At 42.9% G+C, this 24,305-nt stretch overlaps 2 protein-coding genes across 12 annotated transcripts in view; one reads left to right on the plus strand and one right to left on the minus strand.

Annotated features, from left to right (window-relative positions):
• The first annotated feature begins 285 nt into the window (after window positions 1-285).
• On the plus strand, window positions 286-6,591 carry LOC100115613 (probable DNA mismatch repair protein Msh6). The gene is made up of 17 exons (XM_001600242.6): window positions 286-591; window positions 831-1,028; window positions 1,105-1,199; window positions 1,269-1,529; window positions 1,611-1,745; window positions 1,825-1,960; window positions 2,035-2,441; window positions 2,514-2,598; window positions 2,700-2,893; window positions 2,979-3,232; window positions 3,314-3,471; window positions 3,552-3,640; window positions 3,723-4,013; window positions 4,088-4,306; window positions 4,378-4,557; window positions 4,635-4,964; window positions 5,053-6,591. The coding sequence occupies exons 1-17, from the start codon at window positions 450-452 to the stop codon at window positions 5,332-5,334; spliced, it is 3,456 nt and encodes a 1,151-aa protein (XP_001600292.1). The 5' UTR covers window positions 286-449; the 3' UTR covers window positions 5,335-6,591.
• LOC100113585 (microtubule-associated protein Jupiter) overlaps window positions 5,847-24,305 on the minus strand; it is a 56,104-nt gene continuing 37,645 nt past the window's right edge. For 3 of the 11 annotated variants that reach the window (XM_016983329.3, XM_016983330.3, XM_016983328.3), the window contains exons 2-5: window positions 11,386-11,810; window positions 10,542-10,565; window positions 8,787-8,879; window positions 5,847-7,986 (exon numbers count right to left, since the gene is read on the minus strand). In XM_016983329.3, the coding sequence (XP_016838818.1) occupies window positions 7,799-7,986; window positions 8,787-8,879; window positions 10,542-10,565; window positions 11,386-11,810 (730 nt within the window). In that variant the 3' untranslated portion in view covers window positions 5,847-7,798. Of the gene's footprint in view, window positions 7,987-8,786; window positions 8,880-10,541; window positions 10,566-11,385; window positions 11,811-12,426; window positions 12,513-21,006; window positions 21,040-24,305 lie in introns of those variants that run through there. The other 8 variants (XM_032597948.1, XM_032597947.1, XM_032597949.1 and 5 more) reach the window with 6 other exon arrangements.

Consider the following 24,305-nt stretch of genomic DNA (forward strand, 5'->3'; position numbering starts at 1 on the left):
TAGTCCGTGTAAAGAAGGTTCGACTCAATCTACAGCTATACTTGTTCTGCTATAAATTCACCGGCGTCCTATGTAGGTACTATTTATTACAAAGCGATAAATGAAACAGCTCTTATACCTTTACTTTTGCAATAATAAAAGCGCAATTCCAATTACACTAATATTTACTAACAGCTAATATCATGCGCATACAATAATGACAAACTAAAAAAAGCGCGAAAATTTAAATCTGGGAAGTATGCTGGTAATCGGCAACGTCGCAAATTTCGCGGGTGAATCAATGCCCGGCTTCTCGCGCCTTTTCGAAAAACTAGCGCACACGCGGATCGTCCAAGTTCCAACGCAGCATCGCAGTTTCACGAGGGAATTCGCCTAGTCGAGACACAAAGGGCATGAACTAAATTGAAAATCTCAACTAATATAAACAGTCGTCTTGAATCCAAGAAAATATGCCGAAGGTGAATACGCTGTTCAACTATTTCACCTCGCCGAAGGGAGCCTCACCGAGATCGAACAACTCCTCACCGGCGCCGAAGCCCAGGGCGTCCAAGGCGAAATCCGAGACTCCGAAGAGGGAACAAAAGAACAAAGGTACGTATAGCGTATATGGCTGCGTATATAGGCTTGTGATTTTCCACCTTTTCTTTGGTGTAACCTTGAATTATTGGTTGTCTGTCTTGTTTGTTGACACTGTGTCTGCTGGATTGTTTATTGTAAAACGCGACGCAATATCACGTGCTGGAATTGAAAGTTTCATGGTCCAGTGTGTCATTCCTTGAAATTCTTTGTGTATTTTGTACAATAATCAACGCATATAACACTGTATTCAGATACTAAGAGAGGCAAAGGCAAAGACAAGGAGAACGTTCGAGAGAATCAAGAGAGAAAAAGGTCTTTGGATGATCTCGATGACGATGAGGAACCAAAGGAGAGCGAGGAAGCTGTTACACCGAAGCCTACTCCCAAGAGAAGGAGAATCATCATTCCAGAAGATAATAGTGAGGATTCCGGTGATGAATACAAGCCTGGTAAGCTATTTGTTTTATCAATAATAGTCAGGTTTCCTCAGTGGCATTCGTATTCGCTAACACATTTTTCTCACAGATGAGTCCGCTGAATCTGAAGAGGATTTGGATCTTTCAGTGGTCAGCGAAAGTGAACCCAATACTGCTTCGGAAGATGAGGATGAAACACCAAAGGTATGTATGGCATCTAGAGTTATTGTAACTATGAAGAATTTTAACTTATTGTTTGCTTTTTAATTCTAGAAAAAACAGAAAATGTCCAATATTAAGACACCATCCAGAAGAGGTGGTGGTGCTAAAAAGTCAATCGCTAAAAAAGATTCAGGAACTGGTCAAGAGCAACCCACTGGAAAAGCATCAGACACACAGGATTGGCCCCATTTAAAGTATGAATTTTTGCAGAAAGATAAGATCAGAGATAACAAAAAACGTCGATCCACTGACCCTGATTATGATCCAAGAACTGTCTATGTGCCTCCAGACTTTTTGGATAAGCAAACACCTGTAAGTCATCGCTGTCTCATAAATATTTTGAATAGATCATTGTTTTAAAACTGCAATTCATGTACATTATGTTTTTTTCAGGCCATGCGTCAGTGGTGGGTTTTGAAATCTGATCATTATGACTGCGTATTATTCTTCAAAGTGGGCAAATTTTATGAATTGTACCACATGGATGCTGTGACTGGAGTCAATGAGCTCAGTTTAACATTCATGAGAGTAATGTCATAAATCTTTATTACTTGATAAATTATTAATACAGATTGCTGAATAATAAAGATCCTATTTCGTATTGCAGGGAGAATTCGCGCATTCTGGCTTTCCAGAAATTGCTTATGGACGATTTTCTGCAAGTCTAATTGAAAGAGGTTACAAGGTTGCAAGAATTGAACAAACAGAAAATCCAGAAATGATGAGTCAACGATGCGCTAAAAGTATTTCTTTTGTTATGAACCATTAATATAATCGATTCATAAAAATAATAACGTCTAATCTTACCTATTTTCAGTGGGCAAAACGACTAAATTTGACAAAGTCGTTAAAAGAGAGATTTGTCAGATCAGTACCAAGGGAACAAGAGTCTATACTGCCCAAGATGCTGAAGCTTCAGCCCCAACGTCTACGTACTTGCTGTCTATCATTGAAAAACAGGAGCGTAATCAAAATATATCAAGTTATGGAGTCTGTTTCATTGATACAACCATTGGAGATTTCAATCTTGGTCAGTTTCAAGATGATCGCTGCAACTCGAGACTATTAACGCTACTTGCTCATTATCCTCCCGCTCACGTTATTTATGAGCGTAATAATTTAAGTCAAACCACTTTAAAGATTTTGAACAACTTATTACCTGGTGCAATGAAAGAAGCCTTACAGAAAGAAGTTCAATTTTGGTCATCCACCAAAGTTTTGAATGTAAAGTGTAGATGCTTTTAACTTTTCTTTTAAAAAATTTTACAATCTGTTTATAAATATTTTTAATTTTAGGTTCTACACGAGGCTGATTACTTTAAAAACGAAGAAGATTCCAGTTTTTCATGGCCAAAAGGTTTAGAACCATATTTAAATGATGGTAATAATCGATTGATTTCTCAAACACTAAATATTTGACTATTCTAACTAATTATTAAAATTCAACAAAGCTAATCGATTTTGCTTGGTCGATTGTTGTAGGAGACAGCTTAGGACTTACGCCTTTGGAAGAAAAGCAATTAGCAGTTAATGCTCTTGGTGGATGTGTGTATTTACTCAAAAACTATCAATTGGATCATCAGTTATTAGCGCAAGGAAGGTTCAAAACTTACGTACCACCCGACTTTTCCGTTAATGCTGAGAAGTCAGACGGAACCAAGTTGGCTTATAATATGGTAAATTAAAAGTTTAATGTTATTGTAAAAGTATTATAATTAAAATATTTTTCTCTCTTGATACCACCCAACATGATATGTGTAGGTTTTGGATGCCATGACAATAACTAATTTGAGAGTTCTTGGTAATGAAGGATCGTTGATAAAGACATTAGATAATTGCTGCACTGCTTTCGGTAAAAGATTATTACGAGAATGGGTATGCAGGCCATCTTGCCGCAAAAGCGTTATTGTCGAACGACAAAACGCTATAACTGAATTGATAGATAACCCGGACGTAGTTCAGGAAGTTCGTAGCAAGTTGAGCGGATTACCGGATCTCGAAAGATTGTTGAGCAAGTAAGTTTAACAAAATAAGAAAAGGTTGTTAATTCTATATATTTATCATCTACATTTTTTAATGCACTCATTTCTACACAGAATTCACGTACAAGGAAATGCTGCAAAACTACGTAATCATCCAGATGGACGTGCTATCATGTTTGAAGGTCCCGCCTACTCCAAGAAAACAATCGTTGACTTTATTACAGCACTTAATGGCTTTGAAGATATTTTAAAATTAATTAAAAAATTTTCGAGTAATTTTTTTTTTCTTCAAGTCAGAGTTATTGTAAAATTAGATTATGGCCTTAAATTTTGTTTCACTTCTTTTACGCAGAATTCACTAATCCACTCATCAACAAGTGTACGCAATTGGAACCAGAAGGCGATTTCCCAGAGTTGCGAGAAACTTTAGATCACTTCAAAGTTCGTCGACCAAACATAATCATTTAACTTTATGCATCGGCACGCGGCTACTTTTTGATACGCTTGTTGATACATTTTGCAGACGGCGTTCAATCACGAAGAAGCCAAAAAGGAAGGATTCATAGTACCCAAACACGGCGTCGACAGAGAATATGACGCTGTTTTGATGGAACTGGCTGATATTAAAAAAGAATTAGATTCTTACCTTGAGAAGCAGAGAAAGCATTTCGGAGTCCAAATAAAGTTTTGTGGAAACGACAAAAAGAGATTCCAAATAGAAGTCCCAGAAAGTCAAATTAAAAAAGTCGGCAGCGGCTACGAGTTGCAGGGGTCAAGAAAAGGTTTCAAGAGGTATTACACTGAAGAATCCAAGGTGAATATCTTTCTATATTATAAATCGACTTTCTTTAAAATTGAATAGTGAAATCATTTTTATAAAATATACAGGATCTTCTTGCAAGACAAATAGCTGCTGAGGAGCAAAAGGATAAAGTTTTGAAAGACAGTAATAGGAAAATCTTTGCCAAATTCAGCGACCAATATGACAAATGGAGCAATGCCACCTACAATATCGCAGTTCTGGATTGTTTGATATCTCTTGCGGAATATGCCCGTACATGCGTGACGTGCATTCCCACAATTTTTGATGATACGGATGATCAAGGCGTAAGATTATTAAACAATCGCTAATTTACTTTAGAATGATTTTTTTTTAACTAATAGTCATTAAATATTAGATATTCATCGAAATACGGGAGGGCAAACATCCATGCATTGTTTCCGAAAACTTTATTCCGAATGACACTGTTATTGCGACCGCCGAAGCCGCTCCACTCATAATTTTGACTGGGCCGAATATGGGAGGTAAATCAACACTGATGCGGCAAGTTGGTCTCATTACAATAATGGCTCAAATCGTATGTATTAAAATGATATAACTTCTAGTACCTTATTAATAGAAAACAAATTAACTTATGCTAAATATTGTTTCCAGGGGTGTCATGTACCAGCCACTGATTGCAATTTAACCCTTGTCGATCGCATCTTCACTAGGTTGGGAGCGAATGACGATATTATGGCAGGCCAGAGTACGTTCCTGGTCGAGTTGAGCGAGACTTCTGCTATATTGCAACACGCTACAAAGTACTCTTTAGTTTTGCTGGATGAACTAGGTCGCGGTACATCGACTTACGATGGAACTGCTATTGCCGCGTCTGTGGTGGAAGCCCTTACCAAAATACAGTGCAGGACACTTTTCTCCACTCATTATCATACTCTTGTGGAAGATTACAAGATGAATAAAAATGTTACCCTCGCGCATATGGTAAATTATTCTCAACCATTATCACGCATAATTATTCTTAATCATTTGATTGCCTTTTTTTAACAAACGTGTTGTCTTTCCGTTACAGGCATGCATGGTTGAAAGTGATGATGAAGATCAAATAAGCGAAGAGAACGTAACGTTCCTTTACAAATTGAGCGAAGGCGCGTGCCCGAAATCTTATGGTTTCAATGCTGCTAGATTAGCTGGAGTACCTGCAAGTATCACTAAGCGCGCTCAAAGTATTGCGACCAAATTAGAGGCTGAAGTTAATCTTCGACATGCATTTACTGCTCTTTGTAAAATTACCGATAGTACTGCCGTCAAACCGTTGTTTCAAAAAGGCTTTGAGTTTCTTTCAAAGTGTTAGTTCATAATTTCTTGCATGCACTATAAAAATTTTCTACCTTAAAATGTTGTATGATATTTAAACCGTTATTACAAGTTAATTATTTTGTATGTTAGTAAGAAACTGAAATTTGCTTGATGCAAAGTATACCTTATATAGTATTACGACGAAACCGGTTGGTTCTTAAACAATAATCAGTAAAAAATCATTTGCCTAATTTATACATCGTAACGTACCGTGTTCTGTTTCATGTTATATAATCATTATTTGTTGAATAAATACGTACATTACTTTTTCTATAAAAAAAGAACAGTTCTTATTTCCATATATCTAAGTGTCAAAATAAAAACCAATTCCAATATTTCCATATTTACCATATTTGTATGTACCTAAGAAAATTGAACATCATGAATGAAATATCTAATGTGTTCTTTTACCATGGAATTTTGGATGCAATGATATGGGTGAATATGCGGATAAAGGAAAATCATAGGGTCGAAATAAAATAAAAATAAAACAGAACAAGAAAATCGTATCGCTTACAAAATTTTATTTATCAATACCATAGTACAAAAAGGCTATTTCACGAGAATGTGACGAAACGCGATGTACAAATAAAGGACGTAATATCTTTTACGCACACGAAAGACAATTGCATGAATTTTTTGTTTTTCTCTGCTCGAAGAATGTAAAAGCTCAAGGTAAGTCTGTAAACTACAACTTTTCGAGGAGAGACTACCACAAAGTATAGAATATATTATAATATTTATGAAGAAAAGAAAAACGTAGGCGTGCTGATTTTTTGCGTGGTACCGATATTAATATTAGATTTCGCGGTGAAATAAATATGGTAACGCATTGTGCTTTCGCCATGTTTTGTTGAAGCTAAGTGAAAAAAATGGTTAGCTTAGAGTGAAATCAAAAGTTATAAAGTACCTACAAGATACGAGATGAAACTACTTTTTTCATCTATCGGGGCTTGTATGAATTTTGATAAATGTAGAAAATCGATTGAATTTGAAATGAATGACAATCTTAATAACGATGCTAGCAATGATAGTGATAAATGACGATAATGAATGTAGGATTACTTTTTTTGTCGTTTTCAATAGTTGTGAAGTATAGTAGTATAGTATTATGCGATCTTACACATTATTCATGCTTGTATATTGTTCTTTCTCGTCTTCTATTTACTTGAATAAACGTTGAATTATCGAGTAGTCAGCGAAAGTACACGATAAATGATTGTAATAATTAATTGATTAATAATAATAATAATTATGATAGTAATAATTAATTGTAATAATAATAATAATAATATTAGTGTTAAAGGCACGGAGATTAAGAAAGCACTTTTCCTTGACTTGATGTTTTCCATACGGTGCACTTTTTTATGTTTATTAATCAATTTTTTTCCTCTCGAAAAAAAGAAAAGCACAGATATATAATTCTATAAATATACAATTTCTTTTTTTGCTCAAATTTGTTTGATCTCTTCAACTGTTCTATGTTAAGACGTAATCTAAAACTTGTTGAATCGTCATAGATACATACACAGCTTTTAAGTCGAAAGAGCATATATAATTACTTATCGATTTGCTTTGCTTTGCTTCCATTACAAGATACATTTATTTATTATATACTTTAATTAAAGAATATTCATTTCTCGTATCGATTCTTTTTGGTTCGCATCAGAGATTAATACACGGGTTAAAAAAAGGGATACACTATGTTGGGGGGGGGGGGAGATTAGGTATCGGGGATCAAAATTTCGCAAACTCCAGGGATGACGCTCCGAACCACGCGTTCACTTGTATAAAAAAACAGAACGAAATTATGTGTTGGGTGTATTAGTTGTAGGAAAGAAATAAATTCTCGCCCGGGAATTGTGCCGTCGTTGTATACCGGCCTCGGCGAATGAGGAGAACGAAGAAGTATTCGGGAAGGAAACACAAGAAACTGCTTATTTTTTTTCTAGAAAAAAATCATCAATAACTTTTATTGCGTTCTCAAAAACTTCACTCTTTTTCTCTCTCTCTCGTCAGTTCTCACTTCCATGGATCTTTCGACTCCAATTTTCTCAATCGAATCATCACGATAAAAAAAAGAAATACAACAGGATTCTCATCCTCTACACTCGGTCACTTTCGACTATAATGAAATCTCGCGCGCCATACTACACACGTAGACACGGGGGTATACACCATAGAAATCGCATATACAATCCAGTATCGTAGTGTTCGTCCCTCCTTAAGTACTCTAAGTCGCTTCACTCATTAAAACCAAATCGATTTCGATCGCGCAATTTTCACGTTACACACGCACAAAAGACGAATTTTCATAACAGGACGTATGGACGCAAAATGAAAATTAAAAAAAAACTCATTGTGAGAACAAAAGACATAAGGATGTGTGTATAAGAGGGATCCTCTTCGTTCGCCGGGGCCGGTGTGTTGCGAAAGGACGGCTCTGCTGCTGCTACTGTTTACCAGAGGCCGGATGAGAAACCACCTGGTGGCACGCGGTTCTTCATTCGTGGTACGTTAGAGTTGGCCGAGGGCGAGGAATCGGTGCTGGACTTGTCGCTGCTGGCGCTGCTGCCGCCTCCGTTGGCGTTGCCGTTCTGCTGGGCGAGCGGCTGTTCGTAGCCGGCTCCTGTCACTGGGTTGCCATCTGTGGAAAGATAGACAAATGGTGTGAGTTTGACTGTTGGCTGTGTGCACGAGGTATTTTTTTTTTTTTTTTTTTTTTTTTGCTGGACTGACTGTCGTTGCAAACGATTTATTATTTATGGACTAGCGACAGTTGGTCCAGCGCTTTATATTGAGATATGATAATATGCAGTACTGTTTTGCTGATTTTGAGCAGATGCTTCTTATCAGATCTTTTCTTTCATTTTGAATGGTATCGTTTTCTTAAATCTACGAGAATTTTACCTATGGGAAACTTAGAATCGTTTATAGAGAAATGCTTGAAAAATAAAAAAAAATGGAAAACCATGCAAAACTCAAAAACATCAACAAAATTCAAAACCATGCTTTTCTGCTTATGGATAAGCCTTTTTCTCGACAACTCGATCTGAACATACTATGCACGAATATTGTATAAGGTAAACCGTGTTTCGAAATGTTCAGATCAAATTGTCACTTTACAGTTAGCTTTTAAAAATATCAGGGCTGTATCGGCTTATTATATACACACTCACAATAATAAGTCGATAATCAGATGCTTTTGGAAACTGTTCATCGCAATTCAACGCACTAACAAATAATAAAGTATACAAGACAGTTGTCAAAAGTCGCAAACTCAAATCATCGTTAAAAAAAATCCTAAAATAAGAACTGAAAGAAAAATTAAATAATAAAAATCAAACCATAATATCGTTGAAAGGAACACAGAGGAAATAAATTCGTAGAAGGAGCGAATAAGGATATAATATAGAGGAGGACGAAGGGATACAAGAAATCGTTTACCTCTGCTCCTGCGTACGATGCGCCTCGACGCATGAGGCTTAACGTCGACTCCGTCTCCGGTGACCGGGTTGCGCGGCATGCAGGACGATCCTCCTGCAGTGTCACCGTGTCGAGACCATTTTTGCGAGACAGAGCGAGAGCGAGAGCGAGCGAGCGATATTTGCAATTTTTTTTTTTTTTTTTTGGTTATTGGTTAGAGATCAGTGGGATTGCAGGCAGAGGCAGGCACAACAACACAGTCGAGGAGGTGGTGGTGGTGGTTGGTGGTTGGTTCCCGTCACCGAGATAGAAACAGACCAAACACAGATATGCTTGGATGGATTTATTTTGTACATTTTTAGTTGGAAATTGATTGATGGGTGTGATCGGGTTGCTCCTCGATTTTTTTTGTACCTCATGCATATGCTGTAGGAGGTTGTTTCGAATTCGGAGCAAAAGTGAAAATTTGAAATTCAACGACGATAACACAGCTCTCGCGCGTTATTCAGTCGGCTCTCTCTGTGACAGGAGTTTCGGAAAGTCAAAAGTACACATCGATTTTACGTCGTATCGGCGATAACGTCGACATTGATAATCGATAATTCAAGTGATGCACTATCCGAGTAACACATCTCTCGATTCGACACATATCACGACTAAACATTCGCTGAATTACAGTCTTCGTCGAAACAACCTTCTCCGGCTTCTTTTTCTTTCGATTCTATGCGCGGTACAAGTATCGGCTGTACACACGTATAGAGAGACGTTTAGCGCGCGTTTGTCAGCAGCGAAAGACTAATGATAGACTGGGAGCTGTGTGTAACATGTTTATTGGCACACGGAACTTGTTCGCGGAGTTTACGCGCTGCCCGATGGGAGAGACGTTTATCGTTATTTCAATTATCAGAGGATTTACAACGGCTGAATATTGTTTTCTTTAGGCTCGAGAACGGAGTTTTGCAATACTCCCCGTGTGCGGAGTAATTTATAGACGAGACACGATCTGTATATCATTAAAGTCTCTGCTTTCCATCGAATGGAGAAAGGAACCTCTGTGCGGTTTTGATATTGTTTATTAAAATTGCTTTGAAGTGCCTGCTTTATCGTCTGCTGTCGGTGTATACAGCCGATACTGCAACCGAGTGGGAAAATAGGTTTTCTGGGATTCGGTGAAGGTATGAGATATGTTATGCCAATGTTCGTGCAGGGATATCTCTGCCTCTTTTATGACAAATGTTGAATGGGGATGCGTGAATTATTTACAATTGTACAAAGCAACATTTGTCGTGGGTGAGGTGAGACGTGATGAATGAAATGGATCCAGAGATGTTATGAGGAGGAACACAAAAGGTGAGTAGAATAATTAAGCGATGTGCATTAAAAATGTGTTAATAATTGCAATCCATATAGTAGGTCTATTATTATCACATTTTTTCACAGCAGAGCGTGTGTCGTATAACAGAAATAAACATTGTAGGTGGTAAACTTAAAACTAATTTAGCCGAAAAATGGTCAACTAACTCCAAATATGTGCATTTTTGTAAAATTAAATTTCGTTTCACTGGTATAGGATCTAATAACTGATTCTGATCTGATACTACTACGTATAGGAAAGTCAACGAAAAAGCAGTCGGTTAAAATGACTACGTGATATACGATTAATTTTTTTCTCCGCATGAATAGGTTCACATGAATTTTGAAAAGGTGATAAAAAATAATAATAAAAAAATATCATGTTTGGCCTCTAATCGATAATTTTGAATGTTGAACACTTACGAAATCGCTTGATTCTCCTAAATGCTGCTTGTGAACAGTGCAATTGAGACGAGAAATTTCATTATTATTATGGGCATATAAAAATTTTGAAATATATAATTTAGTCGAGGCATAATATATTAAAAGCTTCTACAGCGATTCTCGTCTCTCGATTATTATCCAGAAATATTGATTATAAATCTCTTAATGCATAACATATATATAGTGGCAGTGTGTTGAGCATATATTCAGTTGATTGTTGAACGTGTGAGTACGTTGACACATATTTCAAGGTATAACGTTTCGATCAGCGATTCGGTATAGTCAACAGCGCTATATTTACAAAAACTTTCTACAGCAAAATTTTTCGAGTAATCAAAATTTTACGTTTTTATTATATAGCAAACAACGTTTCAAAAGCTACTTTAAAAATACTTCGATACACACCGTATATACGACTCCGATCAGTCATGCAAATTCAATTACAACGTCTCTACCTTCTCGATCTTACCAGACTCGACAAAGACACGTCAAGTGAGAAAAAAAATGTTTCGTTCTGTGCAGCACTCGAAATTATTGTATGTACAAAACTTTGAACAGACGATAATTCTCACTTATCGCGTATTCCTGCGGTGCAGACGTGTATAAGACCCAACAAGGTGCGCAACAATGTGCGTGAGACAAAGAATGTACAAGCGAGTTACGCAACGCCAGAGGATTATGATGGTAAAAGAAGTGTCCGGCGTTGCGCTCGACTCGCACATATAATACACAATGTACACAGCCCACCACCAAAAAGTTAATAATAAATAATCAGCTCTCGCGCGTACTATCTCAAAGGTGTGTTAGTGACAAGCTTACGTACCGACAACGTCGTTGTGATGGTATCCATTACCATTGGCCAAATGTGCATTGCTGCTTCCGTTACTCATACTCCCATTGCTACTGCTGTGCGATAATGCAGTGCCGTTTCTGCTCGGCGAGTTCGGCTCTGTGCTCGATGCGCTGCTTAGCGCAATGTTGCTGCGCATGTGATTTTTCGAGTTTGGGGTCGAGGGTGGACGGGCATCGGGAGGACCGAAGAGTCGTTTGTACGAGTCATTACCAGGCTTGTTGCTGCGAGGCGTTTCCGGGGCGCTGCTGCCGTTGGACGACGGCTGGGACTCGCCGTTGCCGAAGAAGTTTGAGCCAAGCTGGGACTGGTTGTGGTGCTTGGCACGGCGAGGACTGTTCACCTCGCCACCGGCGCCGAAGATGTCGCTGCTGCCGCCGCCTGGGGGCTTCAGCACCCTGCAAGAGAAAGAAGAATTGCTTTTTCGTTAATCGACCTTAAACGCTACACTGAATCACTAGAAGTGTATAGTGGGCACGCGAATCGACCATTATTTAATCAGGCTCGTGTATCGATGCGGGGAGCTGTCGCATTATCGAATTACGCGCTCTCGAGTAGGTTTTTTACGGCTTTTAATTTGGAAAATTATGGTCCTCCCCATACATGGCGATCGAAAATTACGGTAAATGCGAAGCGACACTTTCGCTCGAATTAGCACCTAACTCCATTAATCTAATTCGCCGCTCCACTCCCAGCGTTTAAGACGCTACACACACACACACACAGAGGTATCATAAACAGCGGGACTAATCAGTCTCTCGCAGTTGCGAGGCTTCGCGCGTACTTTTCCTTCCTTTTTTTTCACCGTCACACCGAAGCCCTGACGCGACTCCGAAGCCGCGAGGGTGGATTCGCCTTTCCATCATGGCTTTTGCTTTGTCTTCTATACACACACACACCCACACACACACACACACACACCGGCCGGGTTTCTTCTTGGCCGACGCTTATATTATGCAGAGAAGAGAGAAGTTATATCGGCTTATGCGAGTACGTTTGCGGTCGAAGTCGTACCAAAAAGTATATATCTGCGCGTATCGAGTGTCGCGCGCAAAAAACGGTGAGAACATGTCAAACTTCGCGAGACATCCGCGAGACAAATAAACGAGACTCTCTGCAGTGTGTAGAATATGCGTATCGGAAGAGCCGACGTCGTTGCGTAATCGTCGGAGGTAAGACGATATTCGGCGCGCGCCGAAACGTGACCGGTTGCACAGGCTGCACTATATTCTCTCTCGGGTAATATCGTCTTTCGCTTTGGGCCTGATACCTGCAGCGTAGACCGGACGACGAGGAGGAGACGAAATTGAACGTTCATTACTAAATAACCTTCCCTATACATATGAACGGCCTCTAATGTAAAAATCGAATCTCCGCGCGGCCAAACAAAGAGCGTTTCATATCTTCATAACCGTAGCGCTATGCATCAATGATTAACCGACTCGACAGCGATTTCCCCGTAATCCGGAGGGTATATACGTGCGTACACACTCGAAGCCTTGCTCGCGCAAGTACACGTCTCTATGCATATATAGCAGCAGCCTCGATCGTCGCGCGCGGAAATATAATCAAGGGTCGCCGCGAGCTGAGCTGGTCGATCGATGCGCGCCGCATCGTGTGTATAGCCCAGCTCTTTCTTTTCTGCACACACTTCTGACATCAGCGCTGCTCTTTACGCTGCATTTCTATAGACACGTCGAGAGAGTGAGAGAGAGAGAGAGAGAGAGAGAGAGAGAGAGAGAGAGAGAGAGTTCAACGACTCTCCCGCGAATCGAGCTTACACAGCGCCTAATTTATACCCCCCTGTGTGCAGAGGAGCTTCTCTCTATTGTCGGACAAAACTGCGCTCGAGCTACTGCGAAGAAGTCGCTTGCGAGGCTGGCTTCTTTTATTTTCGAGAGGTATAACTTTGATCTTTTGTTTGTACGGCCTGGTTCGATTAGAAAATCGACGGGCTACTTTGTTTCCGGCTGTTCGTTTTTCTGTTACACACGCGATGAAATTGGCTTCGCGCTCGTATCTCGAGCGATTAATCAAAGCTGCGAGTCTAATAACCCGCAGGTGTTGATATCAAGAGTTTCTCCATTAAGATATTTACCTTCCGAGAGAGAGAGAGAGAGAGAGAGAGAGAGAGAGAGAGAGAGAGAGAGAGAGAGACATCTCGAAACCAGTTAGACTCTAGATAAACACTGGTGTAGACGCACAGACACGCTAGGGGTCTAACTGTAACATCTCAATACACGTTCCCGAAAAAAAAGAAGCTGCGCGAGCGCACAGAGGTTGTATCCGTTCCCAGTGTCGATGTCGATCCAATTACAGATAACACCCGCAGCGCGAAACTGCGACTCTTGTTTTTTTTTCGCTCTGCGACAATGGCTAACTGTACCGAAGAGGATATACTCTTCACCGAAAAAAAAAGAAAGAGAGAGAAACGGAACGGATGTAGAAATTGTCACCGTGTGTTACATATACCTGGAAGAGGTAATTAATAATATGCCGAGTGCGTGTGTGCCGGACGCGTTTGTTAGCTCGAAAATCTCTCTCGGTAATTTTCACGCTTATCGGTACGATCTCTCTCTCTCTCCCTCTCTCTCTATAGCGTGAGAGGCATCGGAGCGTGTCTTTCTGATTTTTTTCCTCCAAGTGTCGTCTTTTTATCATCGCGTGATTTTTCGAAAAGCCATTTGGAAATTACTTTATCGCGGTGTCTCGAGGGAGGAAAGTAGCTATAACCGGAAAATTACCGTCCGCGTAACACTTATGCGCTCGAGAAGTATCATTTTCTCGGCATAACTCACAATTTTCACATACTTAAGCCCGGCGATTACGACTCTCTAAAAGTCTAGGACTTCTTCTCCAAATACCTCGCGGCGATCTGTGCCGTCACGCACTGGCTGCATCAGCCGAAACGGCTATTAATCTCTTCCGACTACCGGTGACTATCCCACGAGTACTGTTCCCACATGTACGTTTAAACGGGCCACGGAAACGTCCTCTCGTTCGATCGGGTTAATCGGTTTTCCGATTATTATACGCGGTGAAAGTGCGCGTATCATACACAGGAATAATACAAAGAGAGAGAGAGAGAGAGAGAGAGAGAGAGAGAGAGAGACCGGATTACGTCCGGATCGTAATCTCTCGATCGATGTCCTACGAGGCGGGCGAGATAAGAAGATGACAAAGGAGGCCAGTGGATCAGATCGTTGTGGTCCTCGTACCAGTGTTATATGCAACGGTAAACTGTCTTGTTTGCATCCGCTGAGTCACAGTTGATACAATAATAAACGTGCGTCAGTTCATCGCGGAGCTGAATCTTAAGAATCTTTCGCAAAGCGCGGAGATCGTTATTTCACGATCGCGAATAAGGCATCATTGTATTCGATCGCCAGAGCCTACGCTCTTTCGGAAAAGTCGCGCGCTTTATTTCTCCAACGACGAAAAATCAGCCGAAAGCTACAGCATAAATCATCATCAGCGAGAGGCTTCCCTCATTAATACCCCCTAACCCTTTGCCACCGGAAAAGGGCACAGCGCTCACAATCCCTCGTAAATCTTGCGAACTATCTCTCTCTAAAAAAACGAAGCGACGTCGCGCAATAACTCTCTCGTCTCGTATACGCTCCTCCCCCGTCGCGAGAGCGAGAATTGATAAAAAATAAACGGGCCGCGACGACGAGGACAAGACTTATAAATCATCGATCCATCCGTCGCTTTTCGCGGAATCGACGGGATTTTTCTTCTCGCGTATAAGCTAAGAACTCGACGCCGGCGTGTGTGACAATGTATACGAGTTGTCGTCGGAGGTGTTTTGTCGATGCGGCGAAGGTTAGTGCGGCGTGGGAGGCGACAAAGTTGCGCTTGAGGTTTCGCGGGAGAATCGATGGATTCATGATCGCCAGACGTTCTTGAGTACAAGAATATACCGTTATGCGTATGTTGTTCCGGCTTCTAATGAGCGACGAAATAAACGAAACCTTCTCTTCTCCGGTATTTGTACATAGCAGCGGCTCGTTTTACGAGCAATTATACATGCGCGGAAGCTGCGAGTGAAATTTCCATAATCCTACAGTGTTAAGCGCCGATACTTTCTCGTGTAGCGCACGTCAACGCGATGATTCTTCCCACGAATAATTGCAAAACTATATGTACACGCGTAAAAAAATTCCGTTCAGCGTTGCTGCGGCCGCGTCAGCGATTCCATATACCCTACACTTCTGCAGCGTGTGCAGTTTGCGGCGGCGGTGTTTCCGCTCGAGATTATTAGCATCCGTGTGTGCGCACAGCTCGTTTTTTTTTAATTGTCCGGCGGCGTTTCCAGTTTATGTATTCTTTACGCTCCGTTAGAGAGAGAAACATTTTTTCAAAGCTCGAGTCGCGATAAAAGATCATTCCAAAGTCACGCGCGTCGCGACAACGGTTCCGCTAATATACGCCTCTCTCGAGAGGAGGAGGAAGAAGGTGCACGGACACACACACACACACATGGGTGTGCCAAGCTCGCGGACAATGTGGGCCGACGTGCGGATCCATTGAAGAATGGACGCCTCTGCGCTTGGCTAATTGCGACACTGTCGCGAAGGCCGTCGTCGTCGGTGCTCGTTTTCGCGCAGGAGATTTATACACACCGCGAGAGTCGATGATGCCCGATGGGATACGACGGAAACGAGAGTTTCGATTTCGATGACTTTCAAGACGCGCGCATTCAAGTGCCCGCGTGAAAGCCTCGAACTGCGAACAATACAAACGTCGGTGGAGAAGAAATAAAATAAAAAAGAATACAGCCTCGTAAATCGCAATTTCTATTATACACATCCGAGAAGCATCCTGTCCCAATTCCAGCGAGCATAGCACGCGTTATACTTCCCGCGCGCGATATTTATAGGCGCGATTAGCCTAATTTTCCTCTTCGATATGCCGCAGATGGAAAGTCGAATGTGTGTGTGACAATAAAAAAATGAGTCGAGTCGAGCTATGTGATGTATATCATCGCGATGCGGTTATATAGTATATAAGGGAATCGATGTGAAAAAGGTCGTACCATCGTGAGCGAGGATGGTACGACCCTGTTCGTCCCCTACTCCCGCCGGTTTTTACCTATTCTTTCCTCTCCTTATGTATCTTTAAAGCGTCGGCGACACGAACGTCGTTGGGACGAACCAGACGAGGGACGATATATCAGGAGGATTATATTCGCGTGTGCGCACGCGAAAACGCTATATACACACTGCTCTCGTTGGATCATCGTAAAACTGTCGCTTACTACGGCTTCCGATGCTCTTCTATATAGACACACTTCCGAGCGATGCGTCGTTTATCAGACCCGCTGCACGCAGGAGTCGCGTTTTTTCTCGTAACATTGAGAAAAAAAAACTCATTACCGAACAAAGCGGCTGTAAAAATTCATTCGATCGACATTGAAACTGCCCGGCAACAGCAGAGCAGCGAGTGACTCGTGAAATCGAAATCTCTTTCTCGGCTCGCGAGAGAAGAAGAATGTCTCTCTCGTGCGCGCATCAAAAGCCGCCGAGTCGAGCGTGACCGGATAGTCTCTCCTGAGATTTCATCTGGATTTTTAGCCGCTTCGCTCGAGCGATCGCCGAGGGATTCGTTGGGTTATTCCGACTTTTTGAGAGAGAGAGAGAGAGAGAGAGAGAGAGAGAGAGAGAGAGAGAGAGAAGACTACCACTGCTACAACTACGCGGTTGACCGAGACTACAACGGGATTAATTAGGAGCCGAACGGTAAATCGAGAGTTCTGTATCAGATCGAACGTCCGGATTGTAAATTAAATAATATTTCTCGTCCCGACGTGTTCGAAATCAATTTCCCTGGAAAAAAGCGCGTAAAAAACACACTGCTGCGATATAAGAAGCCGCTCGTCTCTCGGACTGTGGAGAAAAATCGAGTGAGAAGAAACGCTAACGGTCAAGAGCCCGAAAGAAAAGCCTAAGCGCATGTAGCGGCGATTATTTATAGAGGCGTCGAGAGAGGAATTCCTCAGCGCCAAGATCGAGCTTCTGCTGCAGTGTAACCTTCTTTTTCGCGCGCCGTATATACAATACAGCCTGTATATAAAGCAGAGTATAGCCTTTTCGACATGATTTTTCACGGAAGCCGATCGTTCGACTCGTTGTTAATTTTTTGTTTTTCGCCAGAGAATCGCGTGGTTTCACGGTCGCGTATACGCTTTTTCAGAGCTGTCTCGCAATAAATCCAGAGCAGAGTTATATTATGCGCCACGCGCCTCTCTGTCGTATGACGGGTGAAATCGAGGAGACAAAAAAGCGACGAGCTTTTTCATCATATCCCGTATAATTTATGCAACGATACACATTGTCACGCGACGCGAGATCGATTATTATTAAACGAAGAAGAAGCGGCGCGGCTCTAGTATAATTTTTCGAGAACAAAGCGACTTATCGCTGTGCACACGATATGTATAATATAGCAGACGAGCGGGCGGCATTTTACAAACGACTTTATATCTCGTGCAGAGCGAGCGAATGAAGGAAAATGATCGACTTTCCAGGACGCGCGCGCTTCCCGTTGCGGTCGAGACCGCTTCCTGCAGTAGCCGGGAGAAGATAACAATTACTATCACCGCAGCGCGCCGCGCAAACAACTATAAGAATGAGCCAGCGCTGCACCGGCCAAGGGACGACAAGACAATCGCTATTGCCACCGCACCGCGGGATCTTGTCTTCTTCGCGCGCAATTGCCCTTACGCAAGTGAGCTTTATACGCCGGAGTTGTATATACTGGATTTTTTTTTCATAGAAGACTATATTCGCGCGAGAGGATAATGGGCGGCTCTTTGCGCTTTATATCGGGATGATGAGCGAAGGCCGCGAGAGAGTTGATTGAACCGAGCCTATATATAAAAAGTACACACGAACTTTATAGATAAGTAAAAAAAAAAATAAAACTTTCAAAGCCTTATACTCGATCCACACCCCTTTACATTCGCAAATCAGCCTATAGCCGTCCCGCAACACAACAGGCTAATTGCCGGGCGGACTCTCTCTCTCTCTCTCTCTCTCTCTCTCTCTCTATATATATATATATATATATATATATATATATACATATATATATACTCCCTGCAGAGCGCTAATTGAAATCGTTAGCGCCTGCGCGCAACGTCGACTAACGAACGCGGCACGCGCTCGATGCGTGCCTTCAGCATAATTGGACACCCTCGAAAGCAACGGCGGCTCGAGGGTTACAGCCCTTTCGAGAAATCCCGACTGACTTTTCTGATTGACGGAGACGCGCGCGTACGTGGGATGAATTATTTAAGAGCGAGCTGAATATTTTTTTCTCAGAGAGGGCGCAAGTTTGCTTAAATATTTACGCGAAAGGGTGAACCATTGTTTTCTCGGGCGGTAATAAGTTCTCTCTCTCTCTCTCTCTCTCTCTCTCTCTCTCTCTCTCTCTCTCTCTCTCTCTGTCTCGAAAAAAAACGGTCTATTTACATAATTTACGAGCGTGGCTTCCGTTTTAGTGTAACAGCGAGGCTAAAGCACACACCGCGGCGCCACTTAGAGCTACGAGCTACGTAAACACGCTGTCCCTCTTATATTTGTTCGAGCTTCTTCTTCTTAAACTCACGCAGGCGGTCGTAATTCAAGCCGACGTATTGAGACGAATGTTACGAGAGGCTGTGCGACGACGATCCGCTGAATGTTTAGAAAAGGAGTTTTACGATCGTCGCGGTGACGAATGGGGAAAACTCGATTAGGGAAGAGTTTTTGTTTTTCGAGGGAAACGCGGGAAGAGCGTTTTCCGACGCGATTACGTCAGGGATGAGAATAAGAGGACGAGGTTCTATCGGAGAAGCCGTGTGTTGTAGCGGACTTCATGAACGGCAGAGTTTATTTGTTTGTTCCAGAAAATTGGCCTACTCTATCGATCCGTATATAAGAAAGTCCGACTAATGTCTCCTTCGCGTTCGAGCAAAAATGTATACTCGTGCAACGTGTTCTGACAGTCCATTACTTTTATATACGACGCTCGTATATAGCCTTGTCATTTTTATCACACATTCAAATCCCTATTGATTAAACTCTCCCGCAACCACACAACATCGCCGAAAACAATACAAACCACTAACCGCTTTCCCCGCTGTGTAATTTCAACGCATATGTATTCGCGCTTATAAAATACCCTCGCAAAACTAATTATTTCTCCGACCGCACATAAACCAAGCACATACACGCGGCTTGGAAAACGATCCCATTCATCATTCAAGCGTCAAAAAGCCGCCTTTCTCTCTCTCACGCGTAGAAAAATACATACGCGAGCGCGAAAGCTCGCGTTAGAGACGATGCGCTGCACAAAGCCGACGTTTGTGTACGACGGCCAACTACAGAGCGGCCATTGTGTGTGCATGTGCAGATGTGTTTTTTTTTTCCGTTTGGAGAAGAGTCGAGTGTTGCAATTAAAATAAACCGAAGGGGATGCTTGAGGAGTTGGCTCCGATCGATGTTTTGATTCGGAGGAGAAGAAAGAAAGGCTATGGGTCACACAGATCAGCGAGGGTTGACTCGACTCGAAAAGAAAGTCTTGAAGGAGCAGAGGGACTGATTTATACTAGACCCGCATCTCGACGTATCCCCCCGAGAGGAGAGTCGACCTCCCAATTACGAACAAGTGCAGCACACGCGCGCTCGTACTACCCACACGGGATCTGCTGTGTGTGAAAGGGTCGGACAGTTCCGTACTCTCACACACAGGAGGATATGTAGTCCAGCGTGAAAATTCCGCAAACCACTCCTCGCTACATCCGCTTATTAGCCTATACGCTCTCTCGTAATATACACGCGAGGATCGTTTTGTTTAATTTACGCTGCTTTAAATATATAGCATCGAAAGTGGATATTTATTTTGCGCAGTCTAATTAGCCGGCATATTGTTTTTGCGCCGACTGATTTACGGGACACGTTAGATCGAGTTGTAAATTATCCACAGGCTAATGATGGCTAATTCGATTAGAGCCGATTCGGGAGCGCAGTTTCACCGATCAATCACCGCTTTCCTCTCAACTAAAATAAAAAAGAGAGTCATTTTGCGCAATGCTTCCCCCGATAAAAGAGAGCTCTCTCTCTCTCTTTCGAGCTAGCTGCAGGTCTATGCAGCGCGTGTAACCCTTCAGGAATACACGAGTTCATCAATCACACCGTCAATCTTTCCGCGCGCCTCTCCTTTTCCAGCTCGCTCGCACGTCTATCCATCTCTCCTGCGGCTAGCTCATTGTGCACACACACATACGAGAGCGTTGCATTTCACGCGTCATAATGCGATATTGCGCAGGGGATTCTAATCGCTCGAACAATGAGAGACGTAATCGCGAAAATTGGACTCCCCGTATGTGCGAAATTCACGCGTGGCTTTCATAACCGCGTGAACTTTGTACATACGAATTTTACGTGTATATATGTAACCCCGTTAACCTCGCACAGCTAGTGCTAAAACGGATGCTCGATAAGACGGCGGCGGGAGTCACGCTTTCTAGGTAACGAGCGGACGGCGATATCTCTCTGTGTACAGGTGCGCGCGCACGACTTCCCTGTTTTCGGCCGAGATTTTTCTTACCCATACGCCGAAGATGTATGCCTGTCTACGTACCTGGAACAGAAAGAAGAGTTTTCGAGTTAGTCGTCGTTTTGACCAAACGAACGTATTACACACAGGTTTATGGTAACGATAAACTATCTCCGAATATAATTCCGACTTATTACACGATGCTGATGCGCAGAGTCTCGCGGATCAGGACTTTTACTACTGCCTCGAGTATAAGACGAGTCACCGAGCGGCCGTAAAGCTCTTGGAATTATACCAAACTTCGCGCGCTGGGCACTTTAAATCAAATCTTTGTTTAACGATCGGCCTGCGCAGCGCGAGAGAACGCCGGGCAGTGAAAGTGCGTTTTAAATTTTCCACTGCGCAGGAACAATGTAATCGCCATTCAGATATAATCATCTCCGCGTTTGCATTTTCCAAAAGCGTCGTAAATCAGCTGCAGTCTCGAGAGTCGATCCTCCCGCGAGAGTCAAACGCGTGCGGGCTAATTGACAGACGGAATTTAATCTCTAACGCTCCGATTCACTCGCTACATCAGGTTATTAGGAAAAATAGAGCCGAATCCTAGGGCCTCGCGGAGAAAGAAGCGTAACTTCATCGAGTGCCGACAGGTGTGCGCACGAGAGAGCGACTTGATTTGCGAATGAATGCAGCAGTCTCTTGGCTACTTCGAAGTTTATAGACTCTGTAGAGCGATTCTCCGGACAGATAGTCACAGAGCGCGCGCTTTTGATTTTTTCTTTTTTGAGCACTGCTTTTGGATTATACGACTGATGCGGCTTTTCTGCTGGCTCACGTTTTCGAATTCTCTCTTATACTCTTGACGTACGGTCGCCTTCTTAATTACCGAGAGGAAGTACGCTGCGTAGGTATAGTGTGTGTATAGTTGCAGATTTTTCAAGTGCGCCGACCGGACTTATAGCGGTGAATTCGAGCTTAGGTTTAATTGCTTATCATGAATTTTTCGAAGAGGTATAATTAATTGGTGAATTTATTGTCCGAGCTCCGCTGGACACGGACGCGCATTGTTGTTCGAGAAGCGCGCGTGTATTGAAATCGATGTAACGTATAACCAGAGGATTGTAGATTACGCTATACGCGCGCGAGATAAGATCGTTAGATCGAGCGGATCACTGCTTGGCCGAGAGGGTAATTACATTCATATCCGCGCGAGCTAAACGAAGCAATATATCCAGAGCGCGATCGTTATTAACGAAAAAAGTCCGGCGACGCGTCTAATTACGCCGTATGACCTATCACAAAAAAACAAAGTTTATCCCCTCAGCGGGAAGAGGCTCGTATAATCAAGGAAAAATTACGCCGCGCGTATAACAAAAGTGAGCTGCAGTCCCATCATCCGCCGAGGCTCGTTATATTTTCCAGTTAGAAAAGAGCAAAAGAAGCTATACGACGAGGAGGAGAGGAAAATGAAGAGATTGTGTTCGCAACCGGTGGCGAACCGGTCGCCGCGCTGTGTCCACACACACATGTACTCTCGGTGTCGAGCTCGAGAGAAAACGGGATTCTCTGGTAATTGTTATCGCACCAACGAGAGAGAGAGAGAGAGAGGTATCGCGATAACGCGCTTTTCTTGTTGCGCGCGGAGGGCGTGTGTTTTCCCCGGAAATCCTTAACGATCTTTCTCGCAGCGCGCCGATTTGTCGCGAGCGCTCGAGCTTAATGGATTCCTCTGCGGCGCGGCGTTTTTCTTCGATCTTAGCGATCGCGTGATTGATAGTGTACAGCGAGTGTGTGTGACCCTGTGTATATTGCACTTGTCGCGCGCGAATCTAATAGCTCGTGTGTCGAAACGGCAATTTATTTCTGAAAAGAATGTAATCCGAATAGGCGAGCCTTTCTAATTTGAATGATAATTAGTCGGGATCAAGAATGCGCGCTCCTTTTTATTTTATCTCTTCTCTCTTCAGTGAAAGTACAAGCGTGTGCCTTTTTTCTTCGCGCGGAATCTCGGCATTAGCATCGATCAAATTTTTCACAGTGCTACGCATCACTAAATCAATCAAACTGTCGTTGGACTTAACCAGTAAATTTAGAAACCTCTTTCACTCGCTCTTGTTATCGGCTGCAGTTATAGCATAAACGGCTCAAGCAGAACTGAGGCTCAGCAAGATAAATACATTCCGCGCGCGAATCCAGATGAGGGAAACGGAAAAGCGCGTATGCGCCACCTATCGTCGCTAACCAGATACTAGAGAGCAGGCGATAAGTTCGAGCGATGGAGCCAAAATGACAACAGAAAAAAGTACATGCACACACACACACACACCTCCCGTAATTTCACCGTCACGCGCTTCGTGTTTTCACGTTCTACACACACAGGTACATAATAACGTGTAGCTCGCGTTTAATACATCCTCGAGGCGTTGACCGAGCGATGAAGATCGCGTGCAGACTTTATCGAGCGCAGCCGTTGCCGCCGACGAGCGAGTTATATGGGTAAGTGCAGGAGCATAGCAGCCACCGATTGGGAAATGTGCATCGCGCGGGGGAGAGCAGAGAGAGAGAGAGAATAAGGGCTGCCTTCTCGTGCCGCTGATGGGGAGAAACAGAGCTGTGGGGCTTTGCATAATTTCTGTTTCAAGGTTTGCCGCGGATTGTTGTGTAATAGCTGTGGGAGAATCGAGGATTGAGTCTTTATTCCACTTCCACGCGCGGTCGATTGATTCGGAGGGCTTTTTGTCTCTTCGTTCAATTTCTCTCTCGCCCAACACTTCCGGGTGTGAGGCACTTCCAAAAGGCATGTACACACAGCTCAGCCGCCAAGGAAAGAATTATCGCACACGCGAAAAGACCTCCTCGCGCGCGCGCGCAACAAATCAAACGGCCGTAAAAGCAGCTCGCGCGTATACGTACACATCCACATCATAATGATAACAGCGCGGCCGAACGTCAAAAGAGTTGTTGCACTCGAGCACTTAACGTGTTAGTAGGTTATACGGATTTTCTCCTCTCGCTTGTATATATACTTTTTTTGCCGCCGCCGTCTTGGCATGCGTGTATAATTAATAATGAATTACGGTCGCGAGCGGCCGGGGACGAAAAAAAAAAAAAAGAATCGGATACGCGCGCCAGTTTTCCGCGAGAGCAGCGTCCGTGTGTATGCAATTATGCGGTGAGATGCGCGCGTTAGGGCAATTAAATCGAAATCGGTCGCGCGACGATAAATTTTATAGAGTTTGCGGATGGGATATATCGGAGCTTATCTACGCGGATGTGGGGGATTTAAAAATCGCGGTGCGTTTGACGGACGGATTATTTTTCGAGGGCTGGGCAGGGAGATGAGTCAGTGT

This window comes from Nasonia vitripennis, chromosome 3, assembly GCF_009193385.2.
Source record: "Nasonia vitripennis strain AsymCx chromosome 3, Nvit_psr_1.1, whole genome shotgun sequence".
NCBI lineage: Eukaryota > Metazoa > Arthropoda > Insecta > Hymenoptera > Pteromalidae > Nasonia > Nasonia vitripennis.